This window comes from Convolutriloba macropyga, chromosome 6 (genome assembly GCF_964194025.1).
Source record: "Convolutriloba macropyga chromosome 6, txConMacr16.3, whole genome shotgun sequence".
Lineage (NCBI taxonomy): Eukaryota > Metazoa > Xenacoelomorpha > Acoela > Convolutidae > Convolutriloba > Convolutriloba macropyga.
The window spans coordinates 25165641-25184079 of NC_134473.1; the positions used below are offsets into that span (position 1 = coordinate 25165641).

Consider the following 18439-nt stretch of genomic DNA (forward strand, 5'->3'; position numbering starts at 1 on the left):
ATCATCTAATTTTAGTTTTTTTGAATTTTTTTTGTTTATTGATCTATTTTGCAAACATATGCCATGATAATTATTTGTTTCTGTTTGGCATGCATCAAAAATCATTGCTTAGGTTGAACTCATAATGGATTCTTACAATAAATAATCATTCGGATTTTATTAAAGCGCGATCTTGTTCAAAATATTTTAGTATTGTCGTTTTACTTTATATTCATTGCTCACCAGAATGATTTCGAATCAAGGACCAATCAATGACAGATCCTTTTAACTACAAAATAGGGCCAAATGAATATTTATTATTTTTTCAGAGAAAAACTAATAGCTTTAATGGCTTTGACGATATGTTTTTATAATCTTTAATTGATTTCTTTTGTTTTGCCTTAATTTTTCATCCTTTCATGATTTTAATCGGTACTCAATCATATAGTTTTTAAAAGATTTTTAATGGTTGATATTGTTCATTTTTAAACGTCTGTCTAATTTAAGTTCATGATATTGCTTTCTAGAAGAATTTAAATATTGTGTTTTAGTTAACGATTATTTGAACTTGAATTAGAAAAAGTAACTAATTGAGTCTTTTTCTGAGCATATTTTGCTAGTTTTAGTTAAAACACTTAGCGACCGCTTATTTTGCAAGCAGATGGATCATTCAATTTCAACAATTTGAAATCTTTATGTTCAATTTTTTGTAACTGTTTAAAATATTCAAAAATTGTTTAATTATAACTCTTCTCTCAATTGTTTTTGACTTTCTGGTCGTTTTCTTTAAGTATAGTAACCGTTAAGAATGAAAAAGATTTTAAATTTGGCGTTTGCTTAATTGTTTTTCTCATTTTTTGATCATAAGTATTTCATAAAAATTTGCAACAAAAATAGTTCAGTTGGGAGTCTGTTTTGTTTTATTAGCAAAAATTAAGAGAAATTTTTAATCATTGTTAATAGCTGAAAAATTATGCTACAATAAAAGTACAGACTACGTTCGTTTTTAATAGAAATTTAGATCATCATATGGGTTCCAGTATTCTCGGGTTTTTATAATATTGATATTAATGTTAATATGACAAACATTTCTTCGCGGCTATTTTAGGAGCAAAATTTTGTGAATTTTGAGCCTAATTAGTTTCAAGAGCGGTTTTTTTTGCTGAAAAATTGTTACGATTTATATATATATATATATATATATATATAAGTTTACTGAAGGTATGATTTTTGGCTAATAAAAATTGCGATTTTTTTTAAAAAAATTTTGCATTGTCACCATTTTTTAAGGTTATACGCATTATGATAAGATCAAAACAAGCGCTCTATATTCATCAAGTCAGTATCGAATAATCTTAAAAGTTTTTAGAAGAAATTGGGCCGATGTTATTGAAACAACTTGAATCGTTTTTTTGTAGATTTATGTTCTTAAATTTTTCTTTAAATGAGCAGTAGTTGATTCTAATAAAACAAAATCTACAGAGAATTTGTAAACTAAGAAAAATTTTGACCAAAAAACATCTTGAATAAAAAAGTTTAGAACTTTTTAAAGAGATGTTGTTCTTTTCCGTGAATTATATAAATACAAAATTACTATTTTACTTTTTGGGTAAAATAAAGATGATATTTTGCCGAATCAGGCATAAGGCATTTTTTATATATTTATTTGTGTATTCATTGTTTGGAGATAATTTTTCTGCTGGATTAAATAGGTTTAGGATTTCAAAGGTCTAACTAATTGAGCTAACTATTGATAGCTCTTAAAACTTTTTGTGTGAAGGCAGAAAGAGCGTTTTTAAGGGAAACTTTAACGTAGGAAATCCAAACATAATTTGTTTTTTTACTATTTTTTCCCCAAAAAATTTTTTCACGCCGGGTTATGAATGGTTTTTCTAGAAGCATCCTAGAAAAATTTAGATCAACAAAAATCGCAAAAGTTTACATCAAACAAATTCAAGCAATGTGGAAAACAAAAAAGCTTGACAGACCCTAGATTTCTATAATTATTCGCTAAAAATTTCAAAAGAGGAAAGTATGGTGAGCGAAAAATGTTACGTTCCATAAGTTTTTTTAAAAGCTTCTTTTTCCTTAAATATCATATGTTTAAACTTGTTAGCACAAACTTTACATTTTCTTTGAAACAATCTTCCATAAATGTCAGAAAAAAAATTTGTTGATTTTTGAATATTTAGTTGATTAATTTTGCTACCGTTTTGAGGAATCATACCAAAACTTGTATGCTACAGAAAAATGATTTATTGTTTAACAATTGTCTGAACTTATTTGGCAAGGCTCATCCTTCAACAACAGTTGACCTATAAATCTATATCAATTAAAGAGTTCTTAGTTTTCAACTGAAAAATTACTTTTATTTGCATTCAAATTAACTGACAAGCTTTTAAGTTCTAATCAAATTTTTGGAGAAAATAATAAAATGTTATAATAATATTAACGAATTTTCAATATTTCGTTTTTACCTTGATGGTTAAATTACATGAGCAGGAATATTATGACCTATAGACTATTTATTTGGAATCAAATTTAATTTCAAGTTCTCCAAAAATAGATAACCTTCGCTTTGAGTTTTCTTTTCTTTTATGCAATTGTGCACATACAAACTACTCATTTTTAGGCAGATGCCAAATTGCTTTTTTAAATGGCAGTGGTCAATCTTAAAGAGCAATTGAATTACTTTGTCACTAAGTTGAAATTATAATTTTCCCTACTTAAATTTTTTAACTTGATCTTCGGTGTAACAATCGGAAAAAAATAGAAAGAAAGTTTAAAATGCTTCCATGGAAAATTTTTCTGCAATAAATATTGTTGCAAAAATGTTCTAGTTTACATTTAAGCAGCATTGAAACGTTGCGAAGAGGTCCAAAAATTGAAAAATTTATCTGCTTTCCAGCCCCATTTGTTCCTGACAGCCAATTTACCCTTCTGGAGATATCCACTGGTTCACTTTTTAGTATCTCTCCGCAAAAATGTCAACAAAATAAAAAGATCTTAGAGGGTTTCGAACAATTTAGTGAGCCTTTGGAACATAAAACTTTCAATGCCTTGCAAATAGAAATGGCAGTGTGGTTTCGGAATTAAATGTGTCGGCACTTCGATTTGGTTTTTTTCGTCGTTTTCAAAGACAATTTAAAAACTATATTTCGACTTTTTTTCCTGCTGCTGAAAATGAAATCTTTATTAGATAAACCTCTGGATCGAAAAGAATGGTACTTTTAAATAGCTTACTAAGTCTGTAAGTGGGATTCAAAACAATTAAAAAAACAAAATTGCACACTCACGTGTCCTTTTATTTTTCTCCCTCTCTCTGACTAAATAAACATACAACGCCCAAAAATCTACAAAGAATATTTTGATTTTTTTTTGCTTTTTGTTTAAAATCAACCTCCATTTAGTAATGTCCGTTACACTTCATGTTGAATTTTGTTTGTGGGGTGATTTTTCCGCTTAAAGGCTGTCTTACTAAGCTGCTATTAGTAATGCACATGTGTTTGCTTTTAGAAAACAATATTTTTTATGAAAGGCTTCATTAACCAAATGTGAACCATTCCTCAAAAAAAAAAATGCAAATTTTATCATGTTTTTTGACATGACCTGTTTTTCAATTTTTTTTCTTTTTATGATTGGTTAATCTAAGCTTTTGCGCAATCTTTTTGTGGCCTTTAACAAAAAAATTTTGGTCGCAAAGAAATCAAATCTAAAAATATCTAAAGTCAAGTTGGTGAAACTTCCAATTTTTCAAATCATTTCCTATTTATATCTGTATCTGAACCTGAAGTTTCAAATAGATGTCTCAGAACAGTATTAATTCAAAATTATTTGCAGTAACATTAGTCAAAACGTCAGTTTTTGAAGTTTTGCTAGCTTGAAATATTTTTTTCATTCCTGAGGATTTTCAAAAATATATTTGCTCTTGATGTTGGTCATAATTCATTGAAAATTTGCGCCTTTAAAAATTTGCCCTGAAATTTTGTTGGAGCGAAAGTTTTCTTTTTTAAAAAGAATATATTTTTTGGCTTTTTTTGTTTGCAATTAAGTGTTGAATAAGTCTTCCAGAAGTTTCAATGCATGCATTTGAAGAAATTAAGTAGATAAAGGTGAAAATAAATGTTTATCTCTTTTGTTCAGAAAACGTAAAAAAGAGTTTATGACGCCAAAATTTTGGAAAAAAGTCAAATACATTTATTGAACATTCATTTTTACTGTAGATGGATAAATTAAAAATGTGCACTATGTTTTAAGAGACTCACCTCAATTGAATCAACAAATTCCGCGATCAATTTCTTATAAAAATTTTCAAAAGGCTTTGAAAATTTGAGTATGAATAAAAAACAACGAGGCATGGTAGTGTGCGATCGCACATAAGGTTCCCACCCCGCCAGTCCACAATTTTGGCATAATTGTCTACCAAATGCGGAACAAATAGAAAAATCCAATAATTCGACTATTCTTCAAAAATTAGTGTATGAACGAAAAGATGGCCTTTAAAGCAAATAACTCAGTGTGGTGAAAAATGATCAATTGATGAGATATACCAATCTTAAGAAAGTGAGTTAAGACGAACAGCTAAAACAAAAAACAACAACAAACATTAATTACATCAAAAACTTTATGTCCGTTAACTAAATAACAAAGTCAGCATAGCGTCAGATGAAGCTTAAGATAAACAAAACAATTGGTATTTCACCAAAAAAGATATGGCACCAGTTCATAATAAGGCTTGGTAACAATTAGACACAAAAATAAGAAAAACAGCGAAGTTAAATAATTCGCTTAGTTTTTTTTTTAAAATGAATTTCTAAGTAATGAAAACTAAAAGAAATCAACTAAAATAACTCATAGGTTTACGATTACCAATGTTTCTATTAAAGGGCATTAAGACCTGTGTTTGTTCATTTCTTTTAGAAAGTTAGAAAAGAGCAAAAAAGACAATAAACAAAAATTCAATTGAAACTTGCTAGAAAACGCTGTCAAAGCCATAGAACCATACTTTGGCTCTGAAATTATGTTCGATTGCACCTTTTTCAAAGATTGAGAAAGTATTATATGTCCTTGCTTTAATGAAACCAGGTAACAAGTAGACAAAAAAGAAAAAGATCAAAATTAATAATTATTTTACGAAAAAAATCTATTTCGAAAGACATGAAAGCCATTTATTACAGAATCAAAAATTGAATAAGAACTTTTAATTTTCCAAAAGAAGCTCTTTAGACCTGCAATTATTCAGAAAATATCTTACGTCTAACAAAATATCATCAATTATGACAAAAATTTAATATTAATTTTACTTTTTTTTTTGTAAAATCTGTGTCGAAGCCAGTAAAGTCATAACGAATTCTTTTAAAAACATCTTGTTTTTGACAACAGTTGCTTTTTGAAAACTTCTCTTGTCCTCAATTTTGTCATATTTGATGTGTAATTAACGAGGCGAGGTAATAAAAAGCTAAACAAATCAAAATTGGGAAGTTGAATGTTTTTTTTTTATTTTGGAAAACAACTGTTTTGAAAGTCATCAGTGCCATCAGCTATCTACAAAAATCAGAATTGTGACTCATCTATTGTTTCTTGCAAAGCCAATAAATGTTGTCACTAAGAGTAAATTTCATACGACCAAAAGGACAAAGTAAAAACGACAGTTAATAATAAAAATTGAAAAATTCAATTAATTTCTTCGAGAAAGTAGTGTCGAAGCCGTTAAAAATTTAATCTATATGTTTAAAGAACATAGTATGTTCAATTGTGCCTTGTTTGACCTGATTTAAAATACCAATAAATTCATATGTGAACTGTCAATAACGTGATAAAGTGACAAAACAAGAAAACGTGAAAAATAGGGCAAATACCTAAAAATAAAAAAATGACAATTATAGTAGTATCAAAGCCTGAAAATCAGAACCTAAGGCGTAAAACCGCAGTAGCAATTAAATTTTAAATCAGTAGAAAGAAAAAGCACTCTGTCTTTGCTGACACTAAGCTGCAAGTTGACCAAATTAAGAAAAAAATAGAGGCAAAATTCAATAAACCATCATTTATTTAAAAGTCACATATTTTCAAAAGTCAAAACGATCATAGGCATTCAAGTGAAAAAACTAGATGCATTAATTTCGAGCTGCTTAGAAAGCCTATTGGAACACTCACTGAGCTTTGATGTGAAATGTTCTGCTTTTAGTTAATATAGAGAAGATCAATTTTTTTAACAAAAAAGATCGACTGATTACAATCCGAATTCTTTTTGTATTGTAACAGTCCAAAATTGGTCCGAAACTGGCGCTGCTAATGTTGCTCGCCCATTCGAAACACTTTATTTTTCGAATGTTAGAGATATAGATAATTTGTTAGTTAAAAAAATCAGAAATAAGTGCTGCATTTTTGATAATCAACGAGTAAAAATAGCAAAAAACGGCGAAGTTTTAATTACAGAGCACTCTCAACGGAAGTTTAAGTAGGAATAGCCCTTTTTGAGTCTAGAATGATTGTGTTTGTGCTGTTTGGGTGTGTACTTCGGGCAAATCTGATCAAAGTGGACTAAAGAAGCTTTATTCGTGCTGTTTTTGATGAAGAAGACTGAATTTCGAAATAGTTCGCCAAAATTTTTGACAAAAAAATTAATGAAAATAGTTGATAATATTGTCTTTGAAAATAAAATTAACCGCACTATTTTTCAAATTATTAACTGAATTTTGCAATTTCATCCATTTGACCAAAATTTTCCATCAACAACGATTTAAGTCGTTGAAAGGTATGCTGAAATTTTAATTCGACCGAACCATTCTAACTTGGTAGAACTGTTCGACTGGATTATTGTTTATTATGCCATTCTTATCACCTTCGCTTTTTTTCCTAATTGCTCCTTTTGCAAAATAGCTTAGATCATTTCTGTTTTGTGGACTATTGAACACGCACTATTTATAGATACTCTCCCATCGCCGGAGGACCCGAAGGCTGTTTTTCTCGTGTGGCTGCAATTTGTTGTACTTATCCTTGACGTTGCTTTTCCTTATCTTTGCAATTAATTTAAGTTGTTTATTGTCAATAGAGACTTGTCATTCTATGACACACACACCAGTTTCGGATATTTCTATAAATTAAGTGTTATATGATAAATTTAATGGCGTTTTTGACATTACAAAGAATTAAGCGTTCAGTAGGGTGTCGATCTACACCAAATGAGGATAACCAAATCCAGATGTTTGAAAGGATTGGAATTGTAAATAATTTGCAGGTGGCAGTTTAACTTACGTAATCGGGACAACTGCTACTTTTGTCAATTCTGAAACAAAAATTTGACGCAATAAACAACACGTTAACCCATTAGAAAAAAATCCTAATTGCACAGTTACAAGGCAAGATCATTCGAAATCTCGAAAATTTTCAGAAAGGTTGCCCTATTTTACTAATATTGCTATTTTAAGACTCAATTTTTATAGGATTTTCGGGGCAAATTCAAATAGTCTGGTCTTGTGTCTTGCTCTTTTCAAACGTAACGTCTTCGTTTATCGAATTCTTTTTGCGATATTAAATCTGTTTTGAAAATTTCCAATATCGATTCAAATTTACTGGGTCTAAATACCCTAGCAACCAAATAGTGATCAGACCTTTAACCCGAGGGTGAAGATGAGATAATCAGCGATTTTCCTTTTATACTTTGTTTTTGACACTTAGAGATGATTTGGGACTTTCATGTTAGAGGGCTTTTTCTTCTAGTTTTCTGATAAGCAAGAGTAGACGTTTTTTGTTAGGGCAAATTTTATTACATTTGAAAGTATTTATTTATATAGCGTAGCATTTTGGTTAACCTGACGCAGCCGTATTTGATCAGTGCGGGCGAAAATAAGCTAATTTAGGGCTAAATATTTCTTGAAGCTCGCTAGTGCTGAAAAATCTCCCCTTTCACGTGTCTTTATAAATTATTTACACAGTTGAAACTACCTTACGGTGGCTAGGACAAGAATTCCCCAGGGTGAAATATTTTTAAAACCGCTATTTATTCCCCCTTTTCCTTAAAATCAGTTTGTCATTACATCTCAGTTGGTAAAATGGGAAAAATACTCTATTATTGTTCTTAAAAAGCGACGTCGTTTTTCGTTCCGCTTGTGCAAAGATCAAAGTTTATTGCAGAAACGATTTTAATTGTAATTAGTTCTTCCATTTCTGAATTTTTAATACAGGAAATGAAAACGCGCAATTGTGATATTGAGTTTTAAGTGACTTAAGTCTAGATTATATTTTTCACCAGAAACGTTTACTAGTGCTATTTCTATGTAAATATGCTCCAAGTTGAGTTAATGCGTTAAAACACTGGTTTGTTTTCTGTTGCTATTTCCTTTTTCCAAGGGGGTGGGGTCGCAAAAATTGTATTAATTTCTGCTAAGCTTTTAAATAGCCATGCAAAACTGTCTCAGAAAACTGTTCGTTATCAATCAAATCCAATTATTTATCAGATATCGAACAAGTTTTTGCGTAATTTTCGACTTCAATTGACAATCAACTGATTAAAAGACGAGCATTTAAATTTAGCAATATAGCAACAAAAATGAGCAATAAACGCTTGATTTAGTTTTAAAAAAAGCAAATTTGTTTTTATCCGAAATCCAAGCATATTGTCAAATGGAATCAAGATTTATGACCAATTTCAGAGGTTGTTGAGTCGTAAACTAATCAAATCTAATGATTTCTTGAACAAGAAACAGTTTAAGCTCCTTTTGAAAAGAAAAGAATTTTTTGAGCAGTTTATGAGCAGTAAATGATGAGCCTTAGCCATTTATGTGCTCCAAGCATTAACTAATCATCAGTCCCTAAAATCCTATTTTTCATAAAATAATCTCAAGTTAAGAGGATTTACGTTGATATTTTTAGATTTGCTGCTGTGGCTTTTCGATTGTGGATTCAACATTTTTGATTGATGCGAGCTAAGTATTTTCTCTATTACATGTTTTGAGACTGCAAAAAATTTTTAATGCTGATAATTTTACAATTTTTTTGTGGCTGATATTTTTTTTTTAAAAATTCTCGCATGTTTTCAAAATAAAGTTTCAAAATCTTGCCAGCGAACTTTAATCGTACATCAAAAAAGTTTTGGGGTGGTATTTCTGCAGGGTAATGATTTTGGCAAAATGAATTACAATTGGATAGAGCGTGTATTTTCTTCGTAAATTGGCAAAAAATTGAGATTTTTGATTGTCTTTTGATTGTTTTTAAAGAGTGCTTGAGGCGACGGCTAATTAGACGGCTATTCACTATTTGCTTATAACTCAATTATCAACTGTCGATTTTAAATTTCCTCCTGCCTAGTTACCTTTTGTTCACGCCAAATTTCTTAACTTATAACCCTCCAGTTATAACTACTTGTTCATCCCTCCTCGCAACCCGCCCCACCACCACAACCACCCGGGCACCTCTCGGAAGGTGAACAGAACAGAACCCACTCCAATATTTTGCCCATTTTGCCCCAAAATTAACCACCACACGACAATCGCCCGTATGTAACCGGCGCCACCACCCACACTTATACTAAAACTACCCCCATATTCCCCCCGTACCTCTCTAGCGGCTCTCCCCTCGCCCAGCGAACAATAGAGCCATACGTCAAACGACTATACCAATTTAGCCAAAATGCCAGAGCTCGTCATAATAATATCCAGAATTCATCGGTAGCTGAGTAAATTAAAAATAGTCTCCGGGTTGATTTGAGAACTAGTTGGTGGGGTTTTTGGAATGAGTCTGGCGGTTAAATATTCGGTGGCTTTTGTAATCTTGGGTCCAGCAATCAATTTTATCTGCTGCGAATCTGTCAATTGCTATACATTCCCCCTTTTGGTGTCTTTCTCTCTCTGTTTTGTTCACTCTTTCTCCCTTTTCGGGGTCAGACTAGTGGTATCTAGCAATCTATCTTTTCCTCTTTTTATCTCTCTATCTAGTGGCCATCAATTAAAGTACCATCGAAACCTTCAGTGTAAGTATTGCGGGCACAATTGTACTAAATACCCAATACACCTATTGATTGATAGATAGCCTACATACCTGTTGGGAGAGAGAGAGCGAAGAAGAGGGAGAGAGAGAGGGGGAGAGGGGGAGAGAGAAATAAAGAGAAGATAGCCCAATAGGTACGACATTCAGTGGTAATATGCTTGGCCCAAGACATAAAGACATTGTCATATCGCCTACAAAACCAGTCGCTACTAGTCTAACATTCTTTCTATCTCTCTATAACTACTTATGCCCTTTACACCTTTCCTGGCCACATCCCTAACCTTAATAATCAACCCCCCCCCCCGCCCCTCCCATTTTCTCTCAGTTTTAACCCATTTCGCCCGGCTTCGTACTTTTTGCTCACCTCAATTTTATTTCAATTTTCTTTCATTTCTCAATCTAACTCTACATTTTTTATTTTTATCCTCTCAATTTTTCTCAACTTTTGCACAGAAAATAACCGCGTGGTAAATTTTGAAGGAATTCGTAATAACGCGCTACTAAATAATACCCGCGCTGCAATAAACAAGCAGGCGCTGGTTTATGTCTGGAAAAAGTTGGAATTGAATTCCAAAAACACTTTGGAACCATTTTGGCATACATACTTTGTTAACTTCAACCTATATTATAATGTAAAGCGATACCTTTACATGAATAAATATAATCAAACAACACTTACGATAGCCATTAGTTAGTTAACCTGAGTTGAACTCGATTATAATCTTGTGAAATTTTGTCATCTTCAGCACTTTATAGTTATTTTCCACTCTTTATTGCGGAAAAGAGTGTTCATAAAAACTGGGAAAAGCGCAAAATTGGTGGCGAAATTTTAAGCTTTGAAGCTTTATTTCTTCTGGTTTAGTAGTAGCCGTTCTTCATATTGATTTTTATACTCTTACTATACCTTTCTGCGTGAGAGCGAATCTTATCTCATAAAACCTAAATAGTTCATTAGTAATAAATTTTTCATTACTCTATTTTAATCCAACATACTCCAAATTTAAAGCACAGAATAGCTTGTGACAGTTTTAGTATAAAAATTTAACCGTCTTTAGAACACAGAAACTTTTGTTGTCTTTATTGCGACTTATTTTCAAATCATCCGACAAACATTATTCGGCACTATTATTTATTAACGCCACAATTTCAACTCGGATTAATTATTTATAACGTTTCTTTTGTTACCTCCGCTCAAACTCGCCATTTATTTTAAGAAAGATTTATTATAATTTATTTATAACCATAACCAGTGATGCCCGACCAGAGGTCTTCGTACAGTAGTAAACTTGGCACAGAGAAAGCGTCCGTTAAGAAAGTTGATAAAATGTCAACATCGATTGACAAATCAAAAAACGCGCGTGATGTTTCAAAACTGACGCGCGGAGATGAGGACGATCAAGATGTGGGAATCTCTTTTAATCCCAACTTAGACATCCTCAGTTTGTTCAACAATAAAGCGGAACAGATCGGTGAGTACAACAGTGTTAAAAATACAGGATAGCCGATACTAACATTCCATACGTCTTTTTAAAGGTCAGACGTATGGTGGTTTATTGGTGGTTAAAGCAATTTTTATATGGCGCCACTTTCTGTGGACTCCTCTTTGTTTTGACTGATCATTAAACTGTAGCTGTAACTAGCAATAAGTAGTAACATATAAAAAAAATCTAAATATTTATTGTTCAGCTCGTTTTTGTCAATGTTTCACTGTGTTATAATATTTACCTTTATCGCTATTTCATCACGTTCCTGTGGTTTTCGGACGTTCACTAGCGTTGAAACGAATTGTACTTTGTCCCAGAACACATATTACTACAAAGTTAATATCTTCATCGAAAAGCTGACAAACTTCTAGGTCAAGCCTGACTTTTGAATAACTCCAAGAGGACAATAAAAGTCGTGTGGATAGGTTTACATTCAACTCGCCGTGCCATTACAACAGTTGCATACGTTAAATGGGTTTTTATTAGCAGTAATCCACCTACAACGGTTTTTTGGCTTGGATTTTTCCACTTATAAGCTTCTGTGCAGGATTATATCATGATGACTCTGGTAACTTTTATGTTTTCTTAGTGTGTTTTGACGTTAAAGAAGAAAAAGGCAACATAAACAAATGAGACAGGAGCGAGGCAAAAAGCAATAAGATGGTATACAGTTGGTGGCCTGCTTCTGCTCGATGAATGTGGAAGAACAAACAAAACCAATCAGCATTATATATATATATATATATATATATATATATATATATATATATGTATGTATGTATGTATGTATGTATGTATGTATGTATGTATGTATGTATGTATGTATGTATGTATGTATGTATGTATGTCTATATATATATATATATATATATATATATATATATATATATATATATATGTGTGTGTGTGTATAATAAGATTTATTTTAATATTTTCCACGCTGTTGCTATTCAAAATTATAAGCAACTCAACTTAATATCAAGATCTAGTTCACTGTATGCATACAAACTATGGCAAACGGTAATAGGCTTAGGTAATTGCCAGCGAGCAGTTGGGACAAGCAATCACTTATTTTCCGTTAGATGATCAAATAAGCTTAAGGTTCTGGTTTACTTGGAAATTTGGAAAAGTTCCTAAGAAAATTTGCATCGAAGATTTATGGGCAATTGTGAAGAAACAATTACGAAAACAGGCAGCTCTATAGGAAAATATGGACGGAAAAGTGTCGGAAATTCGACTCAGATATTGCTAGAAACTTGTCTGAAAACTTCTACATATCTTCTAATAGAGATTAGAAAAGCTAAAATTGTAAATAGCTGTCACTAGAGAAGTGATTGAATTCAAATTGTATCATTTGATGTTTTTGGCGCCTTTTAAATATTCGCCTCAAATTTTACAAAAACTCCCAAATGTGTGAACTCCCAAATTTTTGTTGCATTGAGGTCTGATTTAATTTTTAATGGCCATTTCTTGCCCGTTGTCATCAGAGAACTCTAAAACACATTGTTAAATTGAGCTTTAAAACTTCTGTTGTGTTTCCCCAGTTTCATATTTTCAAACATTTTCCCGTCCGTGTACTGGTGGCTCGACTGCCTTAAAAATTGAATTCGAAAGCTATCAGAATTTTTCTTTATAAAAAATTGATGACCTCGGATTTCATATCTACAACCTAGCATAAATAAAGAGCGTGTACACTACTACAATATTCACCAGTTGTAAGCAATAAAACTATGACTTTATGCTGCTCAGATTTAACTTAGGCGCATGAGTAATTTTCAGACTGTACAGGATAAATTTAGCATAGACACCATCTATGATCTTAATATAATCATAAAGAAGAAAAACTGCACATAAAGAAACTTAGAATATTCTGGGGATGCACTGATTAAGAAATGGATTATGTTTTTACAATTGAATTGTTCTGGTTGAGCGCTGAAATGCACTGAGACTCAGTTCCGGGATCGCACATGTGGTTCGTGAAGAAACTTTACTACAATCAAGGAATGGAGGCTTACAAGCGAACGTATCTGACCCAGTATGTTTTTGGAAAGCTAGAATTACCGTCAGCTCAACTCTCCGATTTGAGTTATTCAACTCTGTGTTGACGCTTAAAAGGCATTTTGATTATCGAACTGCGGCTTCAAAGCTGTTCAAGTGATATTTCTAAATGTAAAATATAGTTCACTAATAATTGCTAGAAACCGAACTAAATTTAGAAATGCAATTTTTTATACTCATAGAACAGTTATTGATGTTAAATTTTTGAACCATTTCGATGATCTTGTCTAAAATAATGCAATTGTTACACTTTCTTTCCTGAAAATTTAGAATAAGGAACATTCTCGCCACTAACATGCCCAAAAACCGGCGGATACACGAATGTGTAAAAAAATACTGTGATGAAATTTTGATTGATTTTATTGACTTAGATGATTTTAATTCGTGAGAGTTAGTGGATTTCTATTATGTTTCTTTTGTTCCAATAGTTGTCAATATAGAATGATTTTCTTCAATGTTTTTGTAGGTATACATTTCTGACAATCTATTTAGCCCTCTATGAAAAATTTTGAACAAAATCTTCAGCTACCTTTTTTGTTATGTCTATGAAATTAATTTTTGCGCAAATACATATGATAATAAATAGCTTCAGTGGCTGGAGAATTATAAATTTTTAAATTGTATGACACTCTTTTTATTGTGATTTTTGTTAGTCAATATTAATATTTAATTAATGCGATTTTTTCTCAGCCTTAAAATTAAAATAACCAAAGCAGTGTTTGAGCTATCCGATTCTATCGAATTTTTTATCAAGTATTTGTTCTTTGTCACTTTCCTGTGTGTTGGAGGTTTTAGACTAAAATATTTTTAAAAAATTAATTTGATAAAAATCACCTTGCCAAATATTTGCACCGTGTTTTTTTGTCTGTCAGTAATTGGTTCTGTATCATTTTCTTGTAAGTTTGAGATTTTAAATTAAAATGTTTTGTGGAAACAATTTTTTTGAAAACTATTTTAAAAATATTAAAACCTCCTCTTAAAATTATTTATTCTTTTAGATGCTTGATTTTAAAATGCCACCTTAAAAATTGAAATTTAAAAAGTGTACCTTTTTATTTTATGAAATGTGAGTAAGTCCGATTCCCCATGTTTCTTTTTTGTCAGCATAGTAATTTTATTAGTAATGCTCTGACAATCAGGAGAAATTTTTTGAAATTTTGGAATTGCAGCTGTCGTATGATGTGTTTTTTTTACCAAAGCTTGTGTTTTTTGGACGCCATAACAATATCTGTCTTTTGTTGAATATAACCAATCGAAAAGCAGCAAAATATTTTATAGGGATTTGATGGCGCTTCTATATTCGATAAATTATTTCCGATTTTGACCTGTGGACCGAATTCCATGTGGTCAGGTCAAACTGTGCTTGAAAACAAACAAAATGGTACTTATGAATGTGCTTTCTGGAGTCAATGAAAGTGCATTTTAAAAGTTAAATTATAATTCAGTTTAATCATTTAAAGATCAATGATTTTTTAGAAACGTAATGTGCGTGTAATTACCACAAAACTCACTGAGCTTAGTTGCTGCGACTTGCTACGCTAAATAATAGTTACAGATACGTAACCGGAAGATCGAATTCCGTAGAAAACTCGTGAGGAAGTTGAGCTGAACATATTTCATGCTAAAAAATCAAAACTAGCCGGTGTTAATTGGGACACGATTAGAGAAGCGGTCTTCCGGAATAAAACAGGTCACTTCTGGACTGATTCAGCGCTGGTTATTTTGAAAACTATTTTGAAAACTATTTTTTTTGAAAACTATTTTAAAAATATTAAAACCTCCTCTTTAATTTTTTTTATTCTTTTAGATGCTTGATTTTAAAATGCCACCTTAAAAATTGAAATTCAAAAAGTGTACTTTTTTATTTTATGAAAAACGAGTAGTCCGATTCCCCATGTTTCGCTTTTTTGTCATCATAGTAATTTTATTAGTAATACTCTGACAATCAGGAGAAATTTTTTGAATTTTTCGAATTGCAGATGCCGTATGATGTGTTTTTTTTTTACCATAGCTTGTGTTTTTTGGACGCCATAACAATATCTGTCTTTTGGTCTTTTGTTGAATATAACCAATCGAAAACCAGCAAAATATTTTATAGGGATTTGATGGCGCTTCTATATTCGATAAATTATTTCCGATTTTGACCTGAGGACCAAATTCCATGTGGTCCGGTCAAACTGTGCTTGAAAACAAACAAAATGGTACTTATGAATGTGCTTAATGGAGTCAATGAGAGTGCATTTTAAAAGTTAAATTATAATTCAGTTTAAACATTTAAAGATCAATGATTTTTTAGAAACGTAATGTGCGTGTAATTACCAGAAAACCCACTGAGCTTAGTTGCTACGACTTGCTACGCTAAATAATAGTTACAGATGCGCAACCGGAAAATCGAATTCCTTAGAAAACTCGTGAGGGAGTTGAGCTGAACATATTTCATGCTCAAAAATCAAAACTAGCCGGTGTTAATTGGGACACGATTAAAGAAGCGGTCTTCCGGAATAAAACAGGTCACTTCTGGACTGATTCAGCGCTGATGTTCCACCGAATTTTGGGTTTCCTTCAAATTGTATCAGTTTTTTGCAGCAAAATTGTTTCAAGCTGGTTTCTATAGGTATCTCCAAGATCAACGATCTAGGACCAACATTACTCCGAAATGGAATATTTTTGAAATCGCGTTTTCTAGAGGAAAGAAATTAGAAGAGCACCATACTCGTTTTAGAGAAAAGGGATAAGATTGACAACTTTTGATAAATTATTCCCATAAATTTTTTATCCATTTTTTATAGAGGGTAGTAGTTATTGATTGTATCCGAAGTTGATAAAAAAATTGGCACATTGAAATCGGCGATGCAACTTCTTCATTGAAAAGCTTTTATGGAAAATTGAAAATTACCTAAACCAAAAAAACATTGAGCCGAAAACCAGGATTGCAATTTTGTAAGGTTGATCAAGTGAAAAATGGAATAGGGACAGTTTTTTGTTAATAGAGCTTTTTTTATTTACACGCCTTCCTGGTGCATCAAAAATTGGTTCATCATTTTGGTATCAAGTTGGTGTTGGAGAAATAAGCAAAAATTTTGATATCCGATTTGCAATACTGATTCTTGCCCACTCTGTAGACTTATTCAGTGCTCAAATTCCCACAGCTTGATAAAAAAATTGATAACAAAACTTTTAAATTTTTTGTTTGTTGTAATTGTTCATAATTTTCTTTTTCAAATCTTAACAACATATAGCACTCATCGATTGTTTTTTTGAAAAGTTTTCCTGTTTTGTGTCCATAAATGTGAGGTCTTGTATTTTCATTGTTCAAAAATTGTTAATGTTTTTGTAATCTTTTTCTTGGTAAGCACAAATGCAAAATTTAACTTGATAAATTGTTTTGAGATTTTTCAATGTTGCTTTTTTAGGAACCATGTAAATATTTTTCTTATCATATCTATTTAGCTATGAAAACTCTTACACTTACTGTATAACGTTTGTTTGTTGCAACTTCTGAAGTGAAAAATAGTTACGCTGCTGAAATTAATTTTTTTCTGATCTTTTTTTGTATGTGAATCGACAACAACCTGATAATTATTAAGGAGGTCGTTTTATACATCAGATTTTTTCTTTTTCGGAAATTAAAACATCATGTCCTCCGTTTAAATAAATTTTCTACAAAAACCGAATGTAAGTTAAGATAAGTCAAGCCTTCATTACACACGTTTTCGGCCTATTCCAAATCCATTTCGCTATGTTTTTTCTTGTCTGTGATCTCTGAGTTTATAAAAAACTTAAATTGATGATTCAATGACTCCACCGTTTCAGTACTTGCAGATAGTTGATTATTACCAGTGAGTATTTCGGGTGCTTCGAAAAAATAGAGTTTGCAAAGAGTATGCCTATTTCACTGCGGAACAGTTCATTGAAATGCTGAAAAATAACTGTTAATTCGAAATTCTTAGTCAATCCTTATAATCGATGAACATTGGAGTAAAACAACGGGCATGTCCATAGTTTGTGTTGAATTGTGGAAATTCTGCTGAAAACTAACCTTTTTCGAACTGAATTCAACGAATTAATTATGCGACAAATTTTTTTATTCAATTTCGATGTGTCAATTTCACCTCTAATCTATTATACATTTGCTGTAACAGTACTTCTGCAACATTTTTGTTGACTTTTGAGGTCAAATGGTTACATTCTAAACGGCATTAGACATTGTTGCAAAATATCGGGATATTATTTTTCAGACATCTAGCCCTCAAGTTGGCATTGTCTTAATCTCATCAGAATTTGTATGGGGGTTCTCTTCAGTTACTTATCACCAGGTCTGTCAACAATTAGATCATACTAAATCTTTTCATTTGGACTGATAGTAAACAAAGAGGAACAAAATAAAAGGCCTAATCGATGGGGAAAATTCCTGAGGGCAAATATGAAGAATAATGGATGGAAAAAACGGCTAAAGGGAGTCACTAATCTTGCATAATTACACAATTTTTCACCTTTAGTTCGCGTATGTTTTACAAAGTGTTCACTTAACTTCCGTTTTGCATTTGATCAACCGTACTTTACACGCTCTTACTGGCTCCTCGAATACGTCACCATATTTACGAAAAATAGGCTGAATGTTTTGCTTCTATTAAAATTGCATGAGAATTCGGTTTTTAATTATTTATAATTATACAGAAACGAAAATTCCCTTTTCACTCAATAAAATCTTGAAGTTGAGTAAATAATGTTAGTTGCGAGAATTTAGTTTGATGATTAGCTTAGATATCTTTTTTATTTAATCGAGGGTTCTTTTCGTGCTGTAAAAAGTATCACTGTTACTTAGATTTAAATTTATATTTAAATTATTTTTGAAAACTGCCAGTGGCAACTTTCAGCCTAACTGACGTAAATTTTGATTGTTTTTTATTAATTCCATTATTGGCATGTTCATA

The 18439-nt window shown here is 31.5% G+C and overlaps 1 protein-coding gene across 9 annotated transcripts in view; it reads left to right on the forward strand.

Annotated features, from left to right (window-relative positions):
- Positions 1–18439, forward strand: part of LOC142341591 (uncharacterized) — a 499295-nt gene that overhangs the window by 140039 nt on the left and 340817 nt on the right. Inside the window, exon 1 of one of the 9 annotated variants that reach the window (XM_075392651.1) lies at positions 10449–11432. The exons of the other annotated variants lie outside the window; for them this stretch is intronic. Coding sequence (XP_075248766.1) covers positions 11216–11432 — 217 coding nt within the window. The 5' untranslated portion in view covers positions 10449–11215. Of the gene's footprint in view, positions 1–10448; positions 11433–18439 lie in introns of those variants that run through there. 9 annotated transcript variants of the gene reach the window in all.